The 24,475-nt window shown below is 46.0% G+C and overlaps 2 protein-coding genes and 1 long non-coding RNA gene across 3 annotated transcripts in view; 2 read left to right on the top strand and 1 right to left on the bottom strand.

Moving 5' to 3' along the window:
- The window catches only part of LOC311313099, a 41,854-nt gene extending 32,298 nt beyond the window's left edge, over positions 1–9,556 (bottom strand). Inside the window, exon 1 of the long non-coding RNA XR_014630595.1 lies at positions 9,445–9,556. This is a non-coding gene — a long non-coding RNA (uncharacterized lncRNA). The remainder of the gene's footprint in view (positions 1–9,444) is intronic.
- A 2,972-nt stretch (positions 9,557–12,528) lies between these two features.
- On the top strand, positions 12,529–16,808 carry LOC311312990 (CASP8 and FADD-like apoptosis regulator). Its single transcript, XM_084442997.1, has 10 exons — positions 12,529–12,661; positions 13,135–13,471; positions 13,632–13,737; positions 14,382–14,517; positions 14,805–14,881; positions 14,985–15,057; positions 15,166–15,218; positions 15,315–15,429; positions 15,708–16,215; positions 16,348–16,808. The coding sequence occupies exons 2-10, from the start codon at positions 13,182–13,184 to the stop codon at positions 16,475–16,477; spliced, it is 1,488 nt and encodes a 495-aa protein (XP_084299123.1). The 5' UTR covers positions 12,529–12,661; positions 13,135–13,181; the 3' UTR covers positions 16,478–16,808.
- A 3,174-nt stretch (positions 16,809–19,982) lies between these two features.
- The window catches only part of dip2a (disco-interacting protein 2 homolog A), a gene marked incomplete at its 5' end in the record, with an annotated part of 134,772 nt that continues 130,279 nt past the window's right edge, over positions 19,983–24,475 (top strand). The window contains one exon of the mRNA XM_084442996.1: positions 19,983–20,097. Within this exon, the coding sequence (XP_084299122.1) occupies positions 19,983–20,097 (115 nt within the window). The remainder of the gene's footprint in view (positions 20,098–24,475) is intronic.

Below are 24,475 nucleotides of genomic sequence, written 5' to 3'. Positions count from 1 at the left end.
CCTACAACGCTTTTCATTAATGAGTCCAGTTCAAGGTTCTAAGCGAACCAACTATCAATAAATGACACACTAGGCCTACTGTAGAACAGAAAATATTTTGTTTCGTTGCTATTATAACACCTAGCCTACATGCAGGTAAGCTAAATGCTCATTTCTGGGCAGAATAACAACCTAGAAAGAGCCAATCAGAACCTAGACTCGCCAACGGGACCTGAAATGTAGATACCAAAGTTAATATGCATGTAGAAATGTAGATACCCGGTTAAATAATAATTTTGTTTCGTACTTACTTGCCTACTTTAATCAAAAGACCACAATAAAATACAATGTAAATTCTACTTTATTTAAATGTGTGGCTTCTGGGCCATTATGCATAAAATAAACAACTCACAAAATTTGATAGGGCCCGTGTTTATCAACCGCATATTTCGTTGAATAATAATAAAGAAATAATAATAAAGAAATTGTAAATAATTGTTACATAGGCCTATTTTAATAAAATACCACAAATGGCATAAAAAATGGCAAACAAAAACTCAACAATCTGACTATACTCTTACCCCAGGGTTTAGGCCTACTCTTTCTATTCTAGATTCCTGGCTAAGAAAACCAGCATGTTCACTTGATCAGGCTTTAGTAGGGAGTGGAGAGGAGTGACAACACTACCTGCGGTGCTGAACACGCGCTCTGATGGTGTGCTGGTTGCGCATATGGAGAGGTATTTACGCGCAATACTAGCCATAAAAGTAAACCTCGTTTGGTTATCTTTCCATCATCTGAGTGGATCGTCATCTCCGTCAATTGTCTCTTCCAGCAAGTAGGCTGTGATCTCTGCCTCTGCGATTTCAGCAGCAGTGCGCGTAGCTGGTTTGTTTTTTTCCCCTAGAAGACTGCCCAGCGAGCTTTTGCTCTTCTTAGGAGCAGCAGCGCTGGACTGCTGATCTTCCTGCGTGGTGGGACTGACTGTTGGGAGCTCTGCACGGGTCGTTGTTGCTACCATCTCTGCAACCAGCTCGGTCTTGACGTGGTGGTGATTTGTGCAAGATAGCCGTGGTGGCGTCATTATCATATTTGTTCGAAAAAAAGTAAAACATGTTTTATAGGCCTATTACGTATCCCGGGTAGGCTATTGTAGACTTGCATTTTCTCTCTAAATTAAATATAAGTTATTTCATATAAAGTGACTGCGTCACGTAGCCAGTTAATGTTAAGCCTGATTCTACAATAGCCTACCCGGGATACGTAATAGGCCTATAAAACATGTATTACTTCTTTTTTTTTCGTTTTATTTTATTATTATTATTATTATTTCCACAAAATGACGATATCATCGTCCATCGCGATGTTTGGATGGCCACATCGTGATGTCATATTTCAGCACACATCGCCCAACCCTAGTGCTCAACTTCAATCAGTAATGCTAAAAACCACAAACGAAGCCAGAAATCTTGGTGTAGTCATGGACTCAGACCTGAATTTCAACAGCCACATTAAGTCAATTACAAAGTCAGCCTACTATCACCTGAAGAATATATCAAGGATCAAAGGATTTATGTCCCAGAAGGATTTGGAAAAACTTGTCCATGCGTTTATCTTCAGTAGACTCGACTACTGTAACGGCATGTATACAGGTCTCTCTAAAAAATCGATCAGACAGCTGCAGCTGATTCAGAACGCTGCTGCTCGAGTCCTCACTAAGACTAAGAAAGTGGAGCATATCACACCAGTACTAAGGTCTTTACACTGGCTTCCTGTCTGTCAAAGAATTGACTTTAAAATACTGCTGTTGGTTTATAAAGCACTGAATGGTCTAGGGCCAAAATATATTTCTGATCTGCTCATATGCTATGAACCATCCAGACCCCTCAGGTCGTCTGGCACAGGTCTGCTTTCTGTCCCCAGAGTTAAAACAAAACATGGAGAAGCAGCATTCAGTTTTTATGCTCCACATATCTGGAACAAACTTCCAGAAAACTGCAGGTCTGCTGCAACTCTTGGTTCTTTTAAAACAAGCCTGAAGACTTTTCTTTTTGCCACTGCTTTCTAAGAGGAGCTATGTTTATCAGTATACTGCACTGTAACTTTTATTCCTGTATTCTATTTGTCCTGCTTTTTGTTTAAATGTCTATAATGACTTGCTTTTTGTTTTAATGCTTTTAATTTGTCCTGCCTTTTGTTTTAAATGTCTATTATGTCTTGCTTTTTGTTTTAATGCTTTTAATGTCTCATGTAAAGCACCTTGAATTGCCCTGTGACTGAAATGTGCTATATAAATAAACTTGCCTTGCCTTGCCTTACTACGATCACCATCTCTTACCCTACTACGATAACCATCTCTTACTACGATCACCATCTCTTACCCTTCTACGATCACCATCTCTTACCCTACTACGATCACCATCTCTTACCCTACTACGATCACCATCTCTTACCCTACTACGATCACCATCTCTTACCCTACTACGATCACCATCTCTTACCCTACTACGATCACCATCTCTTACCCTACTACGATCACCATCTCTTACCCTACTACGATAACCATCTCTTACCCTACTACGATCACCATCTCTTACCCTACTACGATCACCATCTCTTACCCTACTACGATCACCATCTCTTACCCTACTACGATCACCATCTCTTACCCTACTACGATAACCATCTCTTACTACGATCACCATCTCTTACCCTTCTACGATCACCATCTCTCACCCTTCTACGATCACCATCTCTTACCCTACTACGATCACCATCTCTTACCCTACTACGATCACCATCTCTTACCCTACTACGATCACCATCTCTTACCCTACTACGATCACCATCTCTTACCCTACTACGATCACCATCTCTTACCCTACTACGATCACCATCTCTTACCCTACTACGATCACCATCTCTTACCCTACTACGATCACCATCTCTTAAGACATCATGTCCACCCATTCCTCTCGAGTGCCACACTATCACAGCCCCTAGAACTAAATCAAGCCCAACCCTTCACCACGTGCTGCCCAACACTGATCACAGTGACTCCATGGTGATGGAGTATGGTGTAGTCTGCTGGCTCCATGGTGATGGAGTATGGTGTAGTCTGCTGGCTCCATGGTGATGGAGTATGGTGTAGTCTGCTGGCTCCATGGTGATGGAGTATGGTGTAGTCTGCTGGCTCCATGGTGATGGAGTATGGTGTAGTCTGCTGGCTCCATGGTGATGGAGTATGGTGTAGTCTGCTGGCTCCATGGTGATGGAGTACGGTGTAGTCTGCTGGCTCCATGGTAATGGAGTATGGTGTAGTCTGCTGGCTCCATGGTAATGGAGTATGGTGTAGTCTGCTGGCTCCATGGTGATGGAGTATGGTGTAGTCTGCTGGCTCCATGGTAATGGAGTACGGTGTAGTCTGCTGGCTCCATGGTAATGGAGTACGGTGTAGTCTGCTGGCTCCATGGTAATGGAGTATGGTGTAGTCTGCTGGCTCCATGGTGATGGAGTACGGTGTAGTCTGCTGGCTCCATGGTAATGGAGTACGGTGTAGTCTGCTGGCTCCATGGTAATGGAGTACGGTGTAGTCTGCTGGCTCCATGGTAATGGAGTACGGTGTAGTCTGCTGGCTCCATGGTAATGGAGTACGGTGTAGTCTGCTGGCTCCATGGTAATGGAGTACGGTGTAGTCTGCTGGCTCCATGGTGATGGAGTACGGTGTAGTCTGCTGGCTCCATGGTGATGGAGTACGGTGTAGTCTGCTGGCTCCATGGTGATGGAGTACGGTGTAGTCTGCTGGCTCCATGGTGATGGAGTATGGTGTAGTCTGCTGGCTCCATGGTAATGGAGTACGGTGTAGTCTGCTGGCTCCATGGTAATGGAGTACGGTGTAGTCTGCTGGCTCCATGGTGATGGAGTATGGCCTGGTCTGCTGCAGAGAAAGGTTTAGGCCTCAATGTGTTGGTCTGCCCTGCAGCGCAGCAGTGGTGCTGGTCAATAACACACATCATATTCTATCAATACTACAGCTGACGGCATCTGCTTCACAGCTCCAGACTACTGGGCAAAAATAGATCCAATTTCCAATCAAACAAAAATCAATTTAGGGTCCATTATTAGGTCCATATTAGGGTTCATTTCCACTCTTGGAATTTCTAGGCAAAAAAACATAAAGCATTCTTCTGTCAGGGGAGCAGCTGGTTCAGTTGAGATATGGCCTACTCCTCTCCTGCTGTACGTGACAACTTCATTGGACTGGTCAGTCAGCCACACCACCGGGAGTGACAGCAGGCCGAGAACCAAGGGTTGGGAAACACCATCGAGTATTATGTGAGTGTTTCCCCTGGGGGGGTTTTCAGGAGGGGGTGGTAGACCCCCGAAACTACTAGTGTTGTCGCAGGGCGGGCATGTTTTTGTTTTTTTCGTGGGGAGGGCATGTCATGGTGTCGACAGTGTTGTCATGGACAGGACAGGCATCTCTTTGTATGGGTGCATTTCTCTACACCGAGCTGAAATGAAACGAGTGCACATAACTTTACATGTTTTTACAATACATAAAAACATATTCTTAGAAAAAATTACATTTCCTGCAGAAAATGTGTGTGAATGCTGAATAGCTGAAAGGTGAAAGCTGAAAATGCACAGCCTAAATGGACAAACTGTGAAATAAACTTGAATGCAATGCCATTTAGTCCACGACACATAGCCTAGCTAATGTTAGCCTACATAATTACAAACATCAGAAGACAGACTAAACTGTGGTTACATTACTTGTAACTAGCTACAGCAACAAAAAATATTTTCATTTCCTCATCTCTTACTCCCAGTCAAAAAATGTCCACTAGCCGTGATGCTAATGTTCACTAAGTTAACCGACAAATGCTAAAATTGTTGTCCACTATTTTGGGCTTTTTGGGCTTTCAGGAGGGGGAAAACAATGTGTTAGGTTTCATATTGGATGTATTTTATGTTGCTTTACAGAACTTTCGTCAAATTAGATTTTTGCCTTAAATTAATTTGATGGAGGCAAGGCAAGGCAAGTATAGCACATTTCAGCAACAAGGCAATTCAAAGTGCTTTACATGAGACATTAAAAGCATCAAGACACATGTACACAAAGTGCAACACATGAAAGGTCATATAACAGCTCCTTCTAATCAATAAGTGAATGCTAATTAATCTTCACATTTACTTTGTCCTGTCAATGACAGTCTGCACGTTCCCAGGTCACGCAATCCTACAGCTGGTTCTCCAACCAATTATACTGTAAATCCGTCCTGGTTTCAGAACATGTCGTTCAGAGGAGGAGGGGAGTTCAGTGGAGATGGGATTGGGAGCAATGTTTTCTGAATCTGGATTTAAATCTGAAAACATCTACACTGGCTTCTGAAACTCAGTGACACTCGAGGAAATGGATAAGAGAGACGAGTAGTGGCCTGTGTTAGTCATCTACCATAGTAGATGATGTCTACTGTGTTAGTCATCTACCATAGTAGATGATGCACTGTGTTAGTCATCTACCATAGTAGATGATGTCTACTGTGTTAGTCATCTACCATAGTAGATGATGCACTGTGTTAGTCATCTACCATAGTAGATGATGTCTACTGTGTTAGTCATCTACCATAGTAGATGATGTCTACTGTGTTAGTCATCTACCATAGTAGATGATGCACTGTGTTAGTCATCTACCATAGTAGATGATGTCTACTGTGTTAGTCATCTACCATAGTAGATGATGTCTACTGTGTTAGTCATCCAGGCATCCAGCTGACCCTGAGTGAACTAGAGAAGCGGGGGCAGTTGGATTAAAGGTTAACTGATTGCGTGACACATTATTGGCTCAGGCCACATCTCAACCCTGTGGCTCTCCAGAGAGCACCACAGCCATCCACACGTTCAGACCGGGGGGAAAGTCCATTTAAAAAATTGTGCCATTGATTTTTTTTTTTTTAAAGCATGGCTCCCATTTCAATAGCACTTCCCCTTCCAGGATCAACATGACCCACCCACTGTACATTCAGATAGCTGTTATAAAGTGCTGTATGATGGTGGCGATAACTCTAAACATTGAAATGAAAGAAAGAGCCTTCAGGCCATGTGTTGCTCTTCCTAAATCTACCCAATGTGAACTGCTAAGCCAATGAGAATCCTGATGGGCTCAAAGCGAAGCCAGCCCGGTCACTGTAGGGGGTGATGCTGTACGCTGCAGCAGAGGGAGGCCTGTCACAATCAGGGAGTGTGCTACACACAGCAGCACGGGGAGGTCTAACAGGCAGGGAGGCCTCACACATGTTGCACAGTGAGTCAGCACCACTGCTCTCTCTGCATGCTACAGACATGCCCAGCTGAGATCTGACTAGCAGCTAAATGACAGGGTAGCAGTCAATGGTGCAGCAGTGGTTGTTTCTCTTCTGATTAACCCTGATTCACGTCACTCACTAAAAAACTAAAATAGTTATTGCCACCACATAGAAATGCGAGATCATTGCTCATATGATTACGACTATGGACTTACACAGTAATGGACAGTGCAGCAACCACATAATTTGTTGAGATAAAAAATTATATTTTTTTGTTGACTTCCTTCCTTCCTCTTTCACTAGGCAAGACCCTGTTCTTAGGAACAGACGATCCTCTGCTTCTGCTACAGTGAGCACATTGGAGGATAGTCCCCATTGCTAATCCATGATGGGCTAATTACAGCTTTGATCCCCCAGGCGGGCATGTGTCCCTATGGAGGGGGCGCTGTGGTGTTAGGAGGAAGGGAGGAGAGGAGGAGAGGAGAGCTCTGGTTTGTTTGGACTCTGCTCAGCCAGGGGGGATGTAGCCCAGGCAGCTCACTCCACTAAGCACAGCACTTGCGGGGTATAGAAAATGTATGACACACTATATTTATGATGTTTAAATCCATTGTGGACTTCTGGCCTACAGCCTGGACTTTCATCAGTAGATAGCCTTGTCTGAAGCTGTCTTGGGTCTATAGTGGCCTTGAGAATACGGAATCCAATTCTGGAGCAGGTTAGGTTACTGTCAGGGGTGAAAATTAACTTTTTGGCTCATGGTGAGTCACCTGCCAAGGGGACTGTAGATCTACCGGCCAAGTATTTTTTTTTTTCAGATAGCCTTTCCCAAAATCTAGTCGCCAATTGGAAATTTGACCTGCATTTGGCCGGTGGCAGGTGTTAATTTTCAGCCCTGGTTACTGTGAGTCAGTCATCATCACCAATGTTTACCTTCACGGACCATTGAAATCGGCTACCACAACCGAGCACAGCCTTAAATTAACCGCAGATTAATGACCAGACCTGATGCACTGACCTCAAGGACCCTAACCCTAACCAGCTGAAGCAACTAACTCAAACACTCATCACCTCATCTCAGTTTCCTATAGCGTGAATCCTAGTAGGCTACAACACATCACTGACACTGTAGGAAAAAGCACTTGTTACAATTAACTAGGTGAACTCCTATGAAGAAAGGATGAACTGGGAGAGTTGCTCCTTAAAAAGGCTTCAGACGGGCGAGATAAACACATGACGGAGGGTGAGAGGAGGAGGATCAGCAGATGCAGGGAGTTACATGGATCCTCAGCTCCATATCTTGGCCCAGTGTCGTGATGTACTGTAGCTTACTGCCTTCCATCAGTTATGAGCAGTACTCACGAAACTGTGCTAGAAACTGAGCCCTACACCAGTGAGCTGGCTAACTAGCTATAGTACCACTAACCCTAACCCTAACCCTAACCCTAACCCGACACGTTACAGAAACAGGCTGGTGCTAAGAGGCTAATACTAATTTAGCCGCTAGCTACCTTTATATTTGAGAAGCTGAACAACCTCCTTGCCGCTCAAAATCATCAGCATCACCAGTCCAGCATAGGCTAGTGTGTGAGGGTTAGTGTTAGATTAGTCCAGCATAGGCTAGTGTGTGAGGGTTAGTGTTAGATTAGTCCAGCATAGGCTAGTGTGTGAGGGTTAGTGTTAGATTAGTCCAGCATAGGCTAGTGTGTGAGGGTTAGTGTTAGATTAGTCCAGCATAGGCTAGTGTGTGAGGGTTAGTGTTAGATTAGTCCAGCATAGGCGAGTGTGTGAGGGTTAGTGTTAGATTAGTCCAGCATAGGCTAGTGTGTGAGGGTTAGTGTTAGATTAGTCCAGCATAGGCTAGTGTGTGAGGGTTAGTGTTAGATTAGTCCAGCATAGGCTAGTGTGTGAGGGTTAGTGTTAGATTAGTCCAGCATAGGCTAGTGTGTGAGGGTTAGTGTTAGATTAGTCCAGCATAGGCGAGTGTGTGAGGGTTAGTGTTAGATTAGTCCAGCATAGGCTAGTGTGTGAGGGTTAGTGTTAGATTAGTCCAGCATAGGCTAGTGTGTGAGGGTTAGTGTTAGATTAGTCCAGCATAGGCTAGTGTGTGAGGGTTAGTGTTAGATTAGTCCAGCATAGGCTAGTGTGTGAGGGTTAGTGTTAGATTAGTCCAGCATAGGCTAGTGTGTGAGGGTTAGTGTTAGATTAGTCCAGCATAGGCTAGTGTGTGAGGGTTAGTGTTAGATTAGTCCAGCATAGGCGAGTGTGTGAGGGTTAGTGTTAGATTAGTCCAGCATAGGCTAGTGTGTGAGGGTTAGTGTTAGATTAGTCCAGCATAGGCTAGTGTGTGAGGGTTAGTGTTAGATTAGTCCATCATAGGCTAGTGTGTGAGGGTTAGTGTTAGATTAGTCCAGCATAGGCTAGTGTGTGAGGGTTAGTGTTAGATTAGTCCAGCATAGGCTAGTGTGTGAGGGTTAGTGTTAGATTAGTCCAGCATAGGCTAGTGTGTGAGGGCTAGTGTGTAAGGGTTAGTGTGTAAGGGTTAGTGTTAGATTAGCCACAACCAAAGTAATGACACACCAAAACACATAAGCTATATAGTTTACCGTCAGTTCAAAAGCCGATGCCACGATCAAGGGATGCAGAAGCAAAAGAGGTCGCTAGCAAGCCACTAGCTATCCATGATCAGGTTACCCTGCCTGCTAACTAGCTATCCATGGTCAGGTTCCCCTCCTGCTAACTAGCTATCCATGGTCAGGTTCCCCTCCTGCTAACTAGCTATCCATGGTCAGGTTCCCCTCCTGCTAACTAGCTATCCATGGTCAGGTTCCCCTCCTGCTAACTAGCTATCCATGGTCAGGTTCCCCTCCTGCTAACTAGCTATCCATGGTCAGGTTCCCCTCCTGCTAACTAGCTATCCATGGTCAGGTTCCCCTCCTGCTAACTAGCTATCCATGGTCAGGTTCCCCTCCTGCTAACTAGCTATCCATGGTCAGGTTATTATCCATGGTCAGGTTATTATCCATGGTCAGGTTAGGGTTAGGGTTAGGGTTAGCCATGCTAACTAGGCTGTTATGGGATGATTCGTGTTCCACGTCGCGACCACTTCACTGCGACGAGACGAGTTTCATACATGCCGAGCTAACGAGCTACTTACCCGGTCCAGCCAGAAGAGGGTCGGTTATCACGATCATGTAGTAACGTCAGTCAGTCAATAGAGCTGATGAGTTGTCTTCATGAGTGTTGTGCTTGTTCAGGGAAGCACATCGGTAGTGATCCTCACCGTTATATTATACCTCCATGATCCTCACAACGTCCCTTTCCTGTACCGCGAATGATGTGTGAATCGAATGATGTGTGAATCCTGAATGATTCCAAACGAATCTTCAATCATTCCGAATGAGTCTTTAGTGAACGAATCATTTGGTTTGAGTCACTATGGACATAACTGAACATGCACATTTAGCAGAATCAAACTTTGTGTGAACTGTGAAGATGTATTAGTGATTTCATTTGTGAGATGTGATTAAATAGGCCTATTGAACACTTGGGGAGACAGACCGGGCCAGCAACAGCATAACCACCTAGCTGGTCCAGGTCGGTAGGCCTATACTGGTACCCCGGTATACCGCCCTGCCGCAGGGACCATTCATTGCGCCATAGACTTTTCACTCGTTCTATTACCTTTTATATAAAAAGCAACATACAGTATCCACTGATACCACCACTGATAATAGTACTCTGCTATGATGGTATCCACTAGCCTGGTTTCACAGCCCTGATCATGTGTTCTCACATACATGCTGGTGGAGAGAGATCATGTGATTAGGGTTACCATGCCAGGCTAGTGGACATCAGTGGATATGTGCTATTTAAGTGCAAAAAGTGCTTTTTATATAAAAGATGGGGGGTTAGGGTTAGCTAACTGTAGCCACCTCAGAGAAAATGCTTTCATCTTTCAAAAAATGTATTCACTTCGATGAGTAACGAATAATATTGTCTGTAGATGCGGTAGACCAAGTGAAAAAAGTCCATGGCGCAATGAATGGTCCCTGGCAGGGTAGTATACCGGGGTATACAGTACAGAATAGTATACCGGGGTATACAGTACAGAATAGTATACCGGGGTATACAGTACAGAATGGTATACCGGGGTATACAGTACAGAATAGTATACCGGGGTATACAGTACAGAATAGTATACCGGGGTATACAGTACAGAATAGTATACCGGGGTATACAGTACAGAATGGTATACCGGGGTATACAGTACAGAATAGTATACCGGGGTATACAGTACAGAATAGTATACCGGGGTATACAGTACCGAATAGTATACCGGGGTATACAGTACAGAATAGTATACTGACCTGGACCAGGGCCACATCCAACTATCTACAATAGCCTACCTGTACTAATCGCATTCTGTTTGTTTCGCCTATGTGTAGGCTAGTCGAGTATACTGTATAGTAAACCATCGAATGTCCTGGGCGGTTGAGTCACACACAATCGATTCCTTTAGAAGAACTGAGCTTAATGATTCAATTCATTTTACTGATCTGAAGTAGTCTACCCACCAGCACTGATCTCGCCTCCCTGCGATGGTGCTGGACAAAAGTGCAGCACTATTGGACAGTCTGAGAGAGCAGACTAAATGGATAGGTGGAAGTAGAGGAACATTCTGCAGGGAGGAGCCTGGACGTTCTCACTCGGTGACTAAGTGGCCGAGATGACTCTTAAGGTCTGTCCAGCTTGCAAGAAAAGTGCATTCATTCATGAAATGTCATCAGTTAATTGCATTGCTAATTTTATTAACTGAGGCGCCACCATAGGATTCTATAATGTTAAAGAAATGTGTGGGCTATAGGCTATCAATTAGGCCTACTATAGTTAGGCTTTAGTAGTCCTATTGTACTTACATAGACGTAAAGTTAGTAGCCTAGGCTATACAGTAGCTATATCATATCCATTTATTTTATGAAAATGATTTACGCTTAGCCTACCATCGATTACTGGTTTATGCTCTGCCATAAATCATCAGTCCACACAATACAGACATGTCAACTTTTGTAATTTCCCAGTAGAAAATCCCCTGTGATTAAGGTAAATTGATTCGTTTAGGACATTCAGAACAATTAAAAGCAATAGCCTGCTGTCTGATTAGAAGGTTCCCAGCAAACACACAACGTCAGGGAGACGTTCAGATCATGTCTTAATAACGTCCGTCGGTCCAGAACCCCATTTGTACGTCTGCTGGACCCCTCAATATTCAAATGTCTGGCTTGGACCCCTCTAAGACGTATGTGGACGTGCAGAACTGGTTCAATATCTGAACGTCTAAAAAAAACTTTCATTCTGGCTCCTAATTGGATGTCTTTGGACGTCCGAAAAAGACAAAAAAGACATCTAAAAGACGTCTTTTAGACGTGTCTTTGCTCAGTGGGTTGCTTGTTTTGGCAGGGTCAGGGATTAGATGGGAATATCTTGTTTTGGCAGGGTCAGGGATTAGATGGGAATATGTTTTGGCAGGGTCAGGGATTAGATGGGAATATGTTTTGGCAGGGTCAGAGATTAGATGGGAATATGCTTTGGCAGGGTCAGGGATTAGATGGGAATATGTTTTGGCAGGGTCAGGGATTAGATGGGAATATGCTTTGGCAGGGTCAGGGATTAGATGGGAATATGTTTTGGCAGGGTCAGGGATTAGATGGGAATATCTTATTTTGGCAGGGTCAGGGATTAGATGGGAATATGTTTTGGCAGGGTCAGGGATTAGATGGGAATATGCTTTGGCAGGGTCAGGGATTAGATGGGAATATGTTTTGGCAGGGTCAGGGATTAGATGGGAATATGCTTTGGCAGGGTCAGGGATTAGATGGGAATATGTTTTGGCAGGGTCAGGGATTAGATGGGAATATCTTGTTTTGGCAGGGTCAGGGATTAGATGGGAGTATCTTAAACCGCAGCTGGTTTTCTCGTGGATGTGCGCGTTCTACCAATGCTCATTACTTTACTTTCACTTTGAAGCTCCCCCGATGACAAGTGGTGCTTTGACGGTTTGTTTGGGCTATTTACCATTGGAATTCTAGTAGATTGTGTCATTTGTCACTAGCCAGTGTTGCTGTGCATTGCTTCAGGCGGGTTAGGGTTAGGGTTAGGGGTAGGGTTAGGGTTAGGGGTAGGGTTAGGGTTAGGGTTATTGGTAGGTCGAAGGTAGGCTATTCCCCCACCGGAGATGACTCACGGAATAACCACTACGGTTTCTTTTGGTTTTGCTCCTTCCGTAATAAATGCGTCATATTCTGTTTAAGTAGCCCTGTGCGACAATTTCTGGCTTGAGACAAGGCTAACTACATATCCCGATTGCCAACGAGGTAAACATAATGTTTTAATTTGCCATAAAGCAAAATAGGTTATTGATTTCCACTGTGTTGTATTTTATTTTACTGCGCACCAGCCTGTTGAGGACGCGCTGGGGCTGCTCTGCTAGTAGCCTAGTAGCCTGTATACTATTATATATAGTATATTATAGTATACTATAGTAGCCTAGTTAGCCTGCGTCTGTGTTGTTAGGGACCATTTGTTGTTGGAGACGTATAGGCTACGCTAGCCTATTATTTATACAGTGGTTGGTAGTGTGGCGTAATATAGGTCTACTTTTATACATGTATAGACTCTATTGACATCTCCCTATTGTAACAGGCCAATGCTATCCTATACCTACCATTGTAGGCCACCAGGCTGTGGCGCTGATCCATTTACAGTTTAATAAAGAGGCATATAGCCTATATCATATTTATTCATAATAAAATATAAAACATTTATTTAATAACTTTACCTCACTCAGAACGACAACCCGTAGGCCTATCCCTTTCAGTGTATGAGACGATCCCCATGGCAAACGGACAGCTTCTTCAGATGATCAATGTGATCTTGGAGGAGCTGAGCTCCAGCGAGCGCAGCAGGCTGGTGTTCCTGGTCGGATCCCCGCCCGGTGGAGGCTGCGCGCCGGACCTGAGGGAGCTGCTGAGGACGCGTGTGAGCCGAGGCGAGGTGGATCACCTGTACCTGGGGGAGCTCATGTTCAGGATGAAGCGCTTTGACCTCCTCAGGAATGTGCTCATGATAAATAAACACGATGTGGAGAGGGTTTTGGGATATCGGAAGGTTGTGCCAGAATACAGGTGAAATATCCTTGTGACTGATTATTGCTTTTTTAACTCTGCAAGGTACATCATGCTGTATTAAAAAATTGAAAATTTGCCTTGTGTCTGAAATGTTTCTCTCTCTCCCTCTCTCTCTCTCTCTCTCTCTCTCTCCCTCTCTCTCTCTCTCTCTCTCTAGATTGTTGATAGCTGATGTGAGTGAGGATATGGGGACAGAAGACCTGCAGTCTGTACTATTCCTGCTAAGTGACACGTTACCCAGGGAGAGGATTGAGAAAGTTAAAGTAAAGGACTGCACAGTTGTGGATAATGGGGCAAATAAGATGCTGTTTTTATCTTTATTCTTGCATTTTGTGATAAAGGCTGCAGTTTTAAACTGAAAATATTTAGACATTAGAGCATCCAAGATTTGGCTCCTGTGGGCAATCTTTCTAAGAACTGTCAAAATGAAACCTAATTCCTGGCATACTTGCTTGACATGGTTTCAATGTGTGGAGGTGGGGGAATTCAGGCTAACTGTACAGGCTGTGTAGCCTACTTGACTTCCTACTGACCTGGGCTGAGTTTCCCAGAGGCATCGTAGCTCTACGTTCATCGTAAGCAAAGGCGTTCATCGTAGCGCTACGATGCCTCTGGGAAACTCAGCCCTGGACCCTTCCCCCTAACATCTATTGTGGGCTATTTGTATTTAGCTGGTCTTTTTTTTTTTTTACTGTAGCACTAGCTTCAGTTCTTGGACACTTGTTTAGAAAGGAAATGCACCTATGCTGTAGGTTATGGCAAGTAGTGTAGTTCACTTGACTATCTAGGTACTTATGTAAGTCACTTTGGATAAAAGTGTCTGCCTGTCATGACTGTAATGTAAATGTAATATAATGTTCTAACAAATGTAAATGGCTGTTACCCTTCTGTCTTGCTTCCAATCCAGAATTTCATTGATGTGGTTGTTGAACTGGAGAAGCTGAACAGAGTTTCCCCTGAGAGGGTCGACCTGATTGAGCGATGTCTGAGGAACATCGGCAGAGCTGACCTGGCCAAGAGAGTCAGTCAGTACCAGAGGTCAGGTGAGAGGGCAATGGCTCTGGCCAGGGAGCAGTTCATGTTACATATTAATTTGGAAAAGAGTCAAGTTATAGACATGTCATAATTATTATGACATGTCTATAACTTGACTCTTTTCCATTAATCCAGCTAATTCCATATTAGCTCATATATAAGATCATTAGCTCACCTCGTGAATCAGTAAAATGTTCAAGTTTTTCTTGCCGTTTCTGTACTATTCTGTCTTTAAATAATAAATATAAAGAGTTAGCTATTTATGTATGTATTTCCCTTTGGATATTTTTCATAGTTGGAGCATCACAACATCAGTCAGTTGTGCCTGTTGACATGGCTGAACAGGTTAGGGTTAGGAGGCTCAGGACCCCTGTGAGTAACTTCCTCTTCCCCACGGCTCTGGGTTAAGGTTAGATCTCTCAAATCCTCCTCTCCAGCCTGACCATTTCTCAGAACAGTGTTTTCTTTTACACAGTCATATGCAATTCCCAGCAGCACCCCCACTGTTGCATACTCCTCAAGACAGGAACAACCCCAAGATCCAAATAGTGAGTCAGCTTTACATGAATAATTGATCAGACACAAAAGCCACGAGACTACAGTATCAATCATGATGATTCTTGCTTCAATTTCTAAAATGTCTTTTGTGATTTTAGTTCCACAGAGAGTACCCACGCCAGTGTCTGAAAGCAGAAGGCTGTACTGTCAGGTAACTCAAGTAATAATAGATTCTCTCTAGTTCTTTTATAGATCAACCTCAGGCACCCTCTTTGAGTCTGAACTTTTCTGCTTTCCTGCTGTGCAGAGCCCAGTGGATGAGTACAGCCCAGTGGATGAGTACAGCCCAGTGGATGAGTACAGGCTTCCAGCAGATGGTCCAGGTCTGTGTGTCATCATAGACTGTGTTGGCAGCGATGGAGGTGAGACGTCACAGAACGTTGACACCTGGACTGTGACGGATACCATGACTCAGACTCATCTGTTCTGTTTAAATACATTTATTCATTTATGTATTCATTCGTTTGTTTGTTTGTTTATATGTTTGTTTATTTTTAAATCCCAAGCTCATTGCTGCAAAAGAGAACAAATCTGCTCTGTTTAATTCAGCTTAAATAAATGAAAAATGAATACATTTTACATTTATACTTGACAAACGAACATAAACAAATAATAGTGTTTTATTCTCCTCTCCACTCAGACCTGCTGGAGCAGACGTTTAGCCGGCTCCATTTTAAGGTGATGCTGCGCAAGTGGCCGGGCATTAGGGAGACGTTGTCTCTGCTGAGAGACGTTTCCAGACAGATGGACACGCAGCAGGCCGGCGCCCTGGTGTGCTGCATCATCAGCAGGGGGACGTCCACCGACCTGCTGGCCACGGACGGCCACGGTGTGGGGATCCGCCCGGACTCCGTCAGACGCCTCTTCACCCCAGACGCCTGTCCCCAGCTGGCAGGCAGGCCCAAGCTCTTCTTCATCCAGAGCTACAGTGTCCTGGAGCCCCGGAGCTCCCCCAGAGCAGCTCACAGAGACGAGGACCTGGAGACAGACGGGCCTGTTGTCCGCCCGCACCGTGTTGAGTCAGTCCCCGTGGACGCAGACGTCTTCTGGAGCTACTGCTGGACAGAGGAGCAGCAGCTGGAGGAGAGCGGTCACCGGTCCGTCTACCTGCAGGCCCTGAGCCTGGCTCTCCTGAGGGGACAGAGCAGGTACAGCACTGCACACCTGCTCCACAACACACTAAAACATGTCTGCGACAAAGCCTGATATTCTGTTATAAACTGTAAAGCTGGCGCCACCAGAGATTCATGCTTGATGTATTGTATTGTGTCTGTTGACAGGAGGACACATCTAGTGGATATTCACACAGAGATAAACAAAGTGATATTCGACCACAACAAGAGAAGTCCTGGAGCAAGCTACAACATCAGTCTGAGACACACACTGAGAAAGAACCTCTACTTGTTATAGGCAGCTTTGAGATAACTTTTGTTGAATACTTTAGTACTGACTCTATACAGTATAATATGAAGTTATATAATAACTCTATACAGTATAATACAAGTATTGTCATTAGAAAGTACACAGCGCCCACTACTGGCGGTATTGACATCAATACCAAGGGTAAGTTTCAGTCTAATAGCCCTAACCCTAACCCACACATGGTTCCCTGTTCATTACTGTGAATAGCCCTAACCCTAACCCTAACCCTAACCCTAACCCTAACCCTAACCCACACATGGTTCCCTGCTCATTACTGTGAAATCCTGCCCTGGTCCGCCACTGATTTTCTCCATTCATACATGAGCCAAACGCCACGACATTCCCGTGTTGCGTCTTTTCCAACATAAATAAAGTAAATAATATAAATAATAAATAAAATACTATAACAAATAATTTATGCCATTTATTCAGTCAGTCAGTTAATTTTGTAACTTCCAGTGGCGCCTGAAATCCCTAGTGTTTCATGTCTTCCGCCAGACTGACCTACAGTAATGGGCTTCTGCTCACAACACTCCCTTCACAACACTCCCTTCCCAACACTCCCTTCACAACACTCCCTCCCCAACACTCCCTCCCCAACACTCCCTTCCCAACACTCCCTTCCCAACACTCCCTTCCCAACACTCCCTCCCCAACACTCCCTTCCCAACACTCCCTTCCCAACACTCCCTTCACAACACTCCCTTCCCAACACTCCCTCCCCAACACTCCCTTCCCAACACTCCCTTCCCAACACTCCCTCCCCAACACTCCCTTCCCAACACTCCCTTCCCAACACTCCCTTCACAACACTCCCTCCCCAACACTCCCTCCCCAACACTCCCTTCCCAACACTCCCTCCCCAACACTCCCTTCCAAACACTCCCTCCCCAACACTCCCTTCACAACACTCCCTTCACAACACTGCCTTCCCAACACTCCCTTCCCAACACTCCCTTCACAACACTCCCTTCACAACACTCCCTTCCCAACACTCCCTTCCCAACACTCCCCTCACAACACTCCCTCCACAACACTCCCTTCCCAACACTCCCTCCCCAACACTCCCTTCACAACACTCCCTCCCCAACACTCCCTTCCCAACACTCCCTTCCCAACACTCCCTTCCCAACACTCCCTTCCCAACACTCCCTTCCCAACACTCCCTTCACAACACTCCCTTCCCAACACTCCCTCCACAACACTCCCTTCCCAACACTCCCTTCACAACACTCCCTTCCCAACACTCCCTTCACAACACTCCCTTCCCAACACTCCCTCCACAACACTCCCTTCCCAACACTCCCTTCCCAACACTCCCTTCCCAACAGATTCCAGGGAATGATACTCGGTCACACAGGAAAGTGTCTGTCCAGATTCCCCTTGTAACTCTGTTCATACAGGCCCCCTAACAGGTAAATTCCCTAGAATTGAATGGGAGCCCTTCTGTCTGAATGGGGTTAAAGATCACAATGCTATTCCTGTGTACTACTTGGATACTATAATGAACCTGTGGATATTTGAGGTTATTTTGCAGGTTCAATGAATGTAATAGTCGACCCAGTTTGTCCTACATATAGCAGCTAAACATACAATGTAAACAAGTTGTAATACATTATCTCATTTATTTTCCCTTACAGAGAAATATCCATATACGTGCCATTTACATTTACAGTTGTGTTACTGTTTTGTAATCTCACTGTCTTCTGACTTTTACATTAAAAGAGGGTTAAAAGCATACTGTAGCACTACATAGAAGATGTTGTTTTCTTGCAAGTGATGTATCATTCAGACAAAATATTATTAGGATGGCCTGTACATCTGTTACTGATCATGTGCTCGCAAAAAAATCTAAATGTGCATCTATGGTCATTTGTCTATCGGAATGAAAAAGAGCAGTCTCCCACACTGCTGGGCTCCATGGTCTCCCACACTGCTGGGCTCCATGGTCTCCCACACTGCTGGGCTCCATGGTCTCCCACACTGCTGGGCTCCATGGTCTCCCACACTGCTGGGCTCCATGGTCTCGCACACTGCTGGGCTCCATGGTCTCCCACACTGCTGGGCTCCATGGTCTCCCACACTGCTGGGCTCCATGGTCTCCCACACTGCTGGGCTCCATGGTCTCCCACACTGCTGGGCTCCATGGTCTCCCACACTGCTGGGCTCCATGGTCTCCCACACTGCTGGGCTCCATGGTCTCGCACACTGCTGGGCTCCATGGTCTCCCACACTGCTGGGCTCCATGGTCTCGCACACTGCTGGGCTCCATGGTTAAGGCATTTATTGTACCTGAATCAAAAACGTGTGACGTTTCGAGCGACGCTCTTCATCAGAGCAATGTGTCTATCGGCCTCATACTGTATCTAATATGGACCGTGAAACACGATTTCTCATAGTCCTTTTCTGCCTACAACATAGCAGCTAAACATACACAGTAAATATTTAATGAGTCATAATGCATTATCTTATTTATTGAATATATCTTATGGTAGCCTATAACTTAGTGAAACATGATTTCCTCTTTTTTTTTTATATATTAAATTTAAACATTATTTCTTTGCTTTAAAAAAAAAAAACACAACTTGTGTCGATTAACCAGTTCCTCATTCCAGTCCTACACAGTACACAGCTAGACATTTCAAAGTTCCCAAACTGGTAGTTGTGCATTGACAGTAGGCTTCAGACACAATGAAAAACAAGAAACAATAGCTTAGTGGATGCAGCATTTTGGGAAATATTTATTGTCATATTTCAACAAACAGTGTCATTGCAATTTTACTTTTACTCTTAGCCCCCTGTCATCAAATTCACATTATTTATCTAGAATCCTTAAAGCGGCACACCTGATTAATCACTTCCATCCAATGGTATAGGACAGGAAATAAATTATGCCTGTAGAATTTCAGGAAGTAGTGGAGCTTGTGCAAAGACTGTTCTACCGGCCCAGAACACCACGCATTCGCTTTTGTTTCTTGCAATTCAAGACCATGGTCGCTAGGTGGCGCTGAAGCTCAACAAACCGAGTGCAAAATTGTCGACCACGAGAGGTGAGCAACCAATCAGCTCCCTCTTCCCTGTCACGCGCCCGGCCCCGTGCACGCGCTTGGTCCAGGGCTGCTGTTGAGACGCAATGGCGGCGCTGCGAGGAGGGAAGAGCTGATGAGTTCTCTCTCCAGGAGCTCACAGGAAATAACGCGAATAGTAAACGGAGGTGACCGAATTTGTGAAGTGTTTATTGATCAGTCCTGTTTGGAAATGTGGCTAGCCATGCCAGCTAGCACTGTCTAGCTAGTAATGTCATGACAGTCGGCGAACGAACCAAGGAAGGGCTTCAACACATCTGCCTCCAGCCGTAGGGTTAGGGTTAGGGCACTAGAGCAGCCAGCGAGCAGCAGCACCACCCATCTACCCGCTGGGGCTGGAGAGGAGGGTCAGCTAGCCTACTAGGTCCGCAGAACAGTCTTGACCCACTCATTTGGGACTGGTCATCATGGCAGAGAGGAACTCTACCGGATTGCTGGTGATGTTGGAGCCGAACCCGGCGGTGACCCTCCCGGCGGAGGTCCGGGAGAAGCTGGCCGAGCTGGAGCTGGAGCTCTCTGAAGGTAGGTCAACCCGGCATGACAACACAAGGGTAGGTGGCCATGGCCTCTGGCATCGCCCTCTGTTAGACTAGCTCTTCATATCACAACCACCGCCCTATTCCTTCTACAGGGCAAGTGTGTGGTTCAACAGCCTCCTGCGGGGCCATAAGGTGCGTCTCTCGAAGCAGGTTCATAGCTGCAGACGGAACTTCTACCATGATGCCTCCCGTCTGCTTTGAGTGGCTTCTTGTTTTCTCGTCGTATCCTATTTCTCATACTAGTAAGCAGTGTGGATGTAGTCAGGGGAGACGTTTAACTGTATACCATACATTGACGTTTAGTGAAAGACCTTAGTTTCCTGTGTAGAACTATAAGACGTGTCTCAGAGGGTTAGGGTTAGGGTTAGGGTTAGGGTTAGGGGTGAGGGTGAGGGTGAGGGTGAGGGTTAAGGGTTAAGGGTTAGGGGTTAGGGTGAGGGTGAGGGTTAGGGTTAGGGCTCTCTGACACCCATATCGTCCAAGCTTGAACAACAAACTGGTGGCTCCACATTTGTTATGCAAAATCCCAATGAGAGGCTACATGGAAAAAAATAACACATGGCTTTCAGATAGGCCTTGATCTTGAGGGAGTATGATTTTTTTTATATCAAACAGAAACTGCAGTGTTGCTAAGTCAACAGAAGCAGATTTACTGAATTTAGACTTGGGTAGTTAGACTATGTGGTTGCTTTACTCAAAAGCCATTCAAGTGGATGTAGCTTAATATCAGGGTGCTGAAAGAGAGAAGATCAGTTTCAGAACGGAAGTGTAGCCCCTCTGATTCCTGATTGAGATGCGAAGCTAAAGATTGAGGGAAATGAGGATCTTATGACCAAGGTCTGACTAGTACAGGTTCAGCATTAAGGGCACTGTGTGAACTATCCCTGCCCCTGAGTTACATGCTGAATTTTAATTTCAACATGCGTACCGTAAGAAGATAAGACTTCTGCTCGTCTCCCGGTCCGTATAGGAGGACATGGCCTCTGTTTTGACTCTGCAAAAACTTCCTGGCGTTTCTGTAAGATGGAGCCTTTTTGAAGTTGGGAATCTTTCATGTAGGTCACTGAGCAAAATAGCTGACTTCTTTTTGAGGGCACACACTCTAGAGTAAACAGCCCTACCACCCTTATCTTCCTACTGTGGTCTAAGATGTTTCAGTCTGTAGACCACATGCCTGCTAGTAGAGAAGGTTCTTCTGGTTCCTGTCTCTGAGGAAGGAGGAGGAATGCTGTTCTGCACTTATCATATTTTTAGATTACTCTACTTTGACTGCTACTTCACTCTGTAGTTTTTCTTGATTCATTTATCACAAAGTTGTTCAGTAGGCTAATAGCCTCAATCTCAGCTGCAGATGTAGGTCTGACTTGCCTGTTATCTGGGCCTTATGAAATGGGTTTTGTAGCTCAGCTTTGAGATTGCAGGAAGGTTTATGCGAGATAATGAAGTGAGCAGTTGTATTAGGCTGAGCATGGCCGTAGTTCTACAGCCCTATATTGAGTGTGATTAGACTGGACCTGGAGCTGGCGCTCTAGAGAGTTAGGGTTAGGGTATATCAGGGTTAGGGTTAGGGTTAGGGTATATCAGGCCAGTAGGATGGTAACTAGCTCTACACAGTAACTAGGCTACATTACATAACCCTAACCCTAACCCATATGTATATCAGGCCAGTAGGATGTTAACTAGCTAACCCTAACCCTAACCCTCTACACAGTAACTAGGCTACATTACATAACCCTAACCCTAACCCATATGTATATCAGGCCAGTAGGATGTTAACTAGCTCTACACAGTAACAGTGTTCAGGCTACATTACAGTCTTTGGAATGAAGATGGGGAATAGCTGTAGATCATTAATAGCATTGCAATGACTACTTGGTCTGCTAGTAATAGTCCCTAGTCCAGACTACTTGGTCTGCTAGTAATAGTCCCTAGTCCAGACTACTTGTTCTGCTAGTAATAGTCCCTAGTCCAGACTCCATTGTTGTGTGGCTACTGTATTTAGCTCAGTGAAGACCCCTTGCCTTGTTTAGCCTATATGTAGCTACAACTTGTTTTCATCTGTCCTGATATCCTTGTTTTTGTTCTCGGGAGAGACTGAGGGATGGTGTCTGAGGGCGGGAGAGACTGAGGGATGGTGTCTGAGGGCGGGAGAGACTGAGGGATGGTGTCTGAGGGATGGTGTCTGAGGGCGGGAGAGACTGAGGGATGGTGTCTGAGGGTGGGAGAGACTGAGGGATGGTGTCTGAGGGCAGGAGACTGAGGGATGGTGTCTGAGGGCGGGAGAGACTGAGGGATGGTGTCTGAGGGCGGGAGAGACTGAGGGATGGTGTCTGAGGGCGGGAGAGACTGAGGGATCGTGTCTGAGGGCGGGAGAGACTGAGGGATGGTGTCTGAGGGCGGGAGAGACTGAGGGATGGTGTCTGAGGGCGGGAGAGACTGAGGGATGGTGTCTGAGGGTGGGAAAGACTGAGGGATGGTGTCTGAGGGCGGGAGAGACTGAGGGATGGTGTCTGAGGGCGGGAGAGACTGAGGGATGGTGTCTGAGGGCGGGAGAGACTGAGGGATCGTGTCTGAGGGCGGGAGAGACTGAGGGGTCGTATCACTCCCCTTCCTGTCCACTCTGTGTCACATCCTGTCTTGTTGAGGCCTGATATTAGTGAGCTCTCTCTCTGGCCTGCTCTCTGCTCTCTCTCTGGCCTGCTCTCTGCTCTCTCTCTGGCCTGTTCTCTGCTCTCTCTCTGGCCTGCTCTCTGCTCTCTCTCTGGCCTGCTCTCTGCTCTCTCTGGCCTGCTCTCTGCTCTCTCTCTGGCCTGCTCTCTGCTCTCTCTCTCTGGCCTGCTCTCTGCTCTCTCTCTGGCCAGACTGGGCCTGGTGTTCAGGCTCGGCCTGGTGTTCAGACTGGGCCTGGTGTTCAGACTGGGCCTGGTGTTCAGACTGGGCCTGGTGTTCAGACTCGGCCTGGTGTTCAGACTGGGCCTGGTGTTCAGGCACGCTCCTTGCTGTGACAGGGAGGATGGGCTGGAGTTACTGTGCATTCCTGGGGTCTATTAATCACAACTCTTCCAGGGTTGGTCCATGTTGAAGCCTCTTCCAGGGCTGGTCCATGTTGAAGCCTCTTCCAGGGTTGGTCCATGTTGAAGTCTCTTCCAGGGCTGCTCCATGTTGAAGCCTCTTCCAGGGCTGCTCCATGTTGAAGCCTCTTCCAGGGCTGCTCCATGTTGAAGTCTCTTCCATGTTGAAGCCTCTTCCAGGGCTGGTCCATGTTGAAGCCTCTTCCAGGGCTGCTCCATGTTGAAGCCTCTTCCAGGGCTGCTCCATGTTGAAGTCTCTTCCAGGGCGGCTCCATGTTGAAGCCTCTTCCAGGGCTGGTCCATGTTGAAGTCTCTTCCAGGGCTGCTCCATGTTGAAGCCTCTTCCAGGGCTGGTCCATGTTGAAGCCTCTTCCAGGGCTGCTCCATGTTGAAGTCTCTTCCAGGGCTGCTCCATGTTGAAGTCTCTTCCAGGGCTGCTCCATGTTGAAGTCTCTTTCATGTTGAAGTCTCTTCCAGGGCTGCTCCATGTTGAAGTCTCTTCCATGTTGAAGCCTCTTCCAGGGCTGCTCCATGTTGAAGTCTCTTCCAGGGCTGCTCCATGTTGAAGTCTCTTCCAGGGCTGCTCCATGTTGAAGTCTCTTCCATGTTGAAGTCTCTTCCAGGGCTGCTCCATGTTGAAGTCTCTTCCACGTTGAAGTCTCTTCCAGGGCTGCTCCATGTTGAAGTCTCTTCCAGGGCTGCTCCATGTTGAAGTCTCTTCCAGGGCTGCTCCATGTTGAAGCCTCTTCCAGGGCTGCTCCATGTTGAAGCCTCTTCCAGGGCTGCTCCATGTTGAAGTCTCTTCCATGTTGAAGTCTCTTCCAGGGCTGCTCCATGTTGAAGTCTCTTCCATGTTGAAGCCTCTTCCAGGGCTGCTCCATGTTGAAGTCTCTTCCAGGGCTGCTCCATGTTGAAGTCTCTTCCATGTTGAAGCCTCTTCCAGGGCTGCTCCATGTTGAAGTCTCTTCCACGTTGAAGTCTCTTCCAGGGCTGCTCCATGTTGAAGTCTCTTCCAGGGCTGCTCCATGTTGAAGTCTCTTCCATGTTGAAGCCTCTTCCAGGGTTGCTCCATGTTGAAGTCTCTTCCACGTTGAAGTCTCTTCCAGGGCTGCTCCATGTTGAAGTCTCTTCCAGGGCTGCTCCATGTTGAAGTCTCTTCCAGGGCTGCTCCATGTTGAAGTCTCTTCCAGGGCTGCTCCATGTTGAAGTCTCTTCCAGGGCTGCTCCATGTTGAAGTCTCTTCCAGGGCTGCTCCATGTTGAAGTCTCTTCCACGTTGAAGCCTGTTCCA

This window comes from Borostomias antarcticus (assembly GCF_949987555.1).
Source record: "Borostomias antarcticus genome assembly, chromosome: 9".
NCBI classification, from domain to species: domain Eukaryota; kingdom Metazoa; phylum Chordata; class Actinopteri; order Stomiiformes; family Stomiidae; genus Borostomias; species Borostomias antarcticus.
This window is presented reverse-complemented; position numbering and strand designations above follow the sequence as displayed.

Coding starts and splice junctions, on each gene's coding strand:
- LOC311312990 (XM_084442997.1), top strand. CDS start 13,182: ATGGCAAACGGACAGCTTCTTCAGATGATCAATGTGATCTTGGAGGAG. Junction 13,738..14,381: donor AGAGGATTGAGAAAGTTAAA/GTAAAGGACTGC, acceptor CTTCCAATCCAG/AATTTCATTGATGTGGTTGT. Junction 15,430..15,707: donor CTGTGTTGGCAGCGATGGAG/GTGAGACGTCAC, acceptor CTCTCCACTCAG/ACCTGCTGGAGCAGACGTTT.